The sequence below is a fragment of the Montipora capricornis genome, chromosome 6 (genome assembly GCF_036669925.1).
Source record: "Montipora capricornis isolate CH-2021 chromosome 6, ASM3666992v2, whole genome shotgun sequence".
Classification (NCBI taxonomy): domain Eukaryota; kingdom Metazoa; phylum Cnidaria; class Anthozoa; order Scleractinia; family Acroporidae; genus Montipora; species Montipora capricornis.
In genome coordinates, this window is record NC_090888.1 from 46,991,731 (window position 1) to 46,993,991 (window position 2,261).

A 2,261-nucleotide genomic window follows, 5' to 3' on the forward strand; every position below is an offset into this window, starting at 1 on the left:
CTACAGATTGAGACAGTTGTGCAGGGTTCAAGAGGGCAGCTTGTTCAATTACTACATGGAATCATAGACCTTGCTATGCCCTTAGACAGTGGTTATTTATTTCAGGTCCTCAGATTTAGTTCCCTAGGGATTTGGGATGTGCTTAAACTCAAACAAACTTGAAACCAAAAAAGGCAAGCTACCGTAAACTTTGGGTGTGAACATTTATTTTCACAATTTCAAATAAGAATGCCCAACAGAGCAAAAGAGAGAACAGTGAGAGGTAAACACGTAGGTTGGAATCAAAACTAACGTGGTAAAATGTCTGTCTAGTCTGCTTATGTGTGTTTGAAGAGCCCTTCGAATTATGCAACTTTCGCAAGATTACTGACTACGTGAGAGTTCCACACCAAAACAACTTGGTTTCCCCTTATTATTCGAGAGTACTTTGCTGTGACTTTTTGCCATAAACAGCCCAACCGTTTCTCGATCTTTTCACACCGTCTACACCTAAGGCAAGGAAGATAAACTACAAGATAACGACACGAACTCGAGACTTTTCGCCACGTACACCGCCATTATTTTGGTTTCTGCTTATGGCGGGCCAGCGGATACGCTCATAAGAGATCTCAGAGCCGCGCACGCGTAGACAGAATGCCCCTGTGCTCAATATCAAAGATGTATGCTGTAAACTAGTTAGTGTCAAATGTAGTATTGCCTCCTGGATGAGCTCTAAACTTTAATTAGCCCGTGATATGGTTACGTGTACTGGTCACATTGGGATACATGAAGGGCGGACGGACGTACGTACGTACGTTGTACGTACGGACGTTGATGACGTCATGGCTATCAAACCAAATTTTCTCACATCGATGGGTTACCATATTTTCTTAACTATGGTGCTCCGCGCGCGCGCGCGGAGCTCCGCTAAAATTATCCTGTCATGTCTCAGGTCTAATGTCTTTTCATACAAATCCTTATATTCCCTCATACTGAGCTTGGGGCACCTGTGTTTAGAGTGCGCTGAGAAGGAAGCACCGGTACCTTCGCACCTAATAAGAACAAAGAATCAAACTTCAAATTAAAGTTACTGTAAGTTTCTAATCATTATCTAATAGCAATCTGAACATTACGGGAACTGACCAAATACTTAAAATGACGTGACGTTAAACAACAATTTTCCATTGCCTAAAGAATTGCTTTGTGTACATAATAGCCAAAGAGAGGATAAGAGATGAGAATCCAGATGGTGCTCGCAAAGTATCTCTTAATAAGATCTGACTTACAATATAATTCATAAGATATAAAATGCTTCTCTGACTACATATTATGAAGTGACAAGGTTCTTCACTATTAGCAGGAGTTTGCTGATGAACTGACCTCCACTAGGTGAAAATAATAATTATAGAAACAAAGGGTGCCAATGGGGTATAGCTGAAATCATTAAACAGTTTAAAAAATGCTGCTTAGTCAGTAAACAGCTTAAAAAATGAGCTACTTAGTCAGTAATATTAGCAGCAAAAAGTCCTTTGGTCAGTTGATTGCCATGACTTTGGCTCCTGCAAACATTTATAGGGTAGAGAACTGAGAAAACCGATAGGAAAATGCAAGTACTGGTGAGGCATTTTTTTAGGGCTTTCCAAGCAAGAGAGAGTTGACTGAGCCTGAAAAACACAATTGTAGGCACGGCGAACGCAGGCTCGTTAGTGGAGTAGTGTCCCCAAATGTTGGAATAAAACGAAGTGCATATTGGCATAATACAAGTCATTTCAATCTTATTGGACTATTTTTACTCTTAGAAAGTGGTAACCTTTTTGTACTAATTTCGTACTTTTTGGGGTCTACCTTGCTCCATACACAAATAAAAAAATCACACTTTTATCCCCTTGTCAGATGCTATTAATTGGTGCAAATTATATAATCTTACGATAATGGAAAAGGTCTTTATACTTTAAGCAGTTAACCCCACTGGCACCCTCATAATTGGTTGGATCTTGGTGAGACAGGTTGACAGTTGTAACTGACAGGGACCTACCGGTAATAGTTTGTGAGATCTGATATGGTCTTAATTTACAGTAGTCTTAACATACCCACATAAAATCTGGCGTAACTTAATAGACCTTTGCCTGAGCACAATATTTCCATTGATCAAGAAAAATGGCACTGTCAGTTAACTTTAGCAGCCCTTTTTATTTTAAGTAGACTAAATTAAACATGAGACCCATTGGCTTACCGTGGTTGAGAAAACACATGGCTAAAATTGGGTTCTTTCTCTGTGCTAC

General features: G+C 39.7%; 1 protein-coding gene across 1 annotated transcript in view; it reads right to left on the minus strand.

Annotated features, from left to right (window-relative positions):
- Positions 1-269: 269 nt before the first annotated feature.
- The window catches only part of LOC138052295 (bone morphogenetic protein 1 homolog), a 32,274-nt gene continuing 30,282 nt past the window's right edge, over positions 270-2,261 (minus strand). Inside the window, exon 5 of the mRNA XM_068898701.1 lies at positions 270-1,031. Within this exon, the coding sequence (XP_068754802.1) occupies positions 857-1,031 (175 nt within the window). The 3' untranslated portion in view covers positions 270-856. The remainder of the gene's footprint in view (positions 1,032-2,261) is intronic.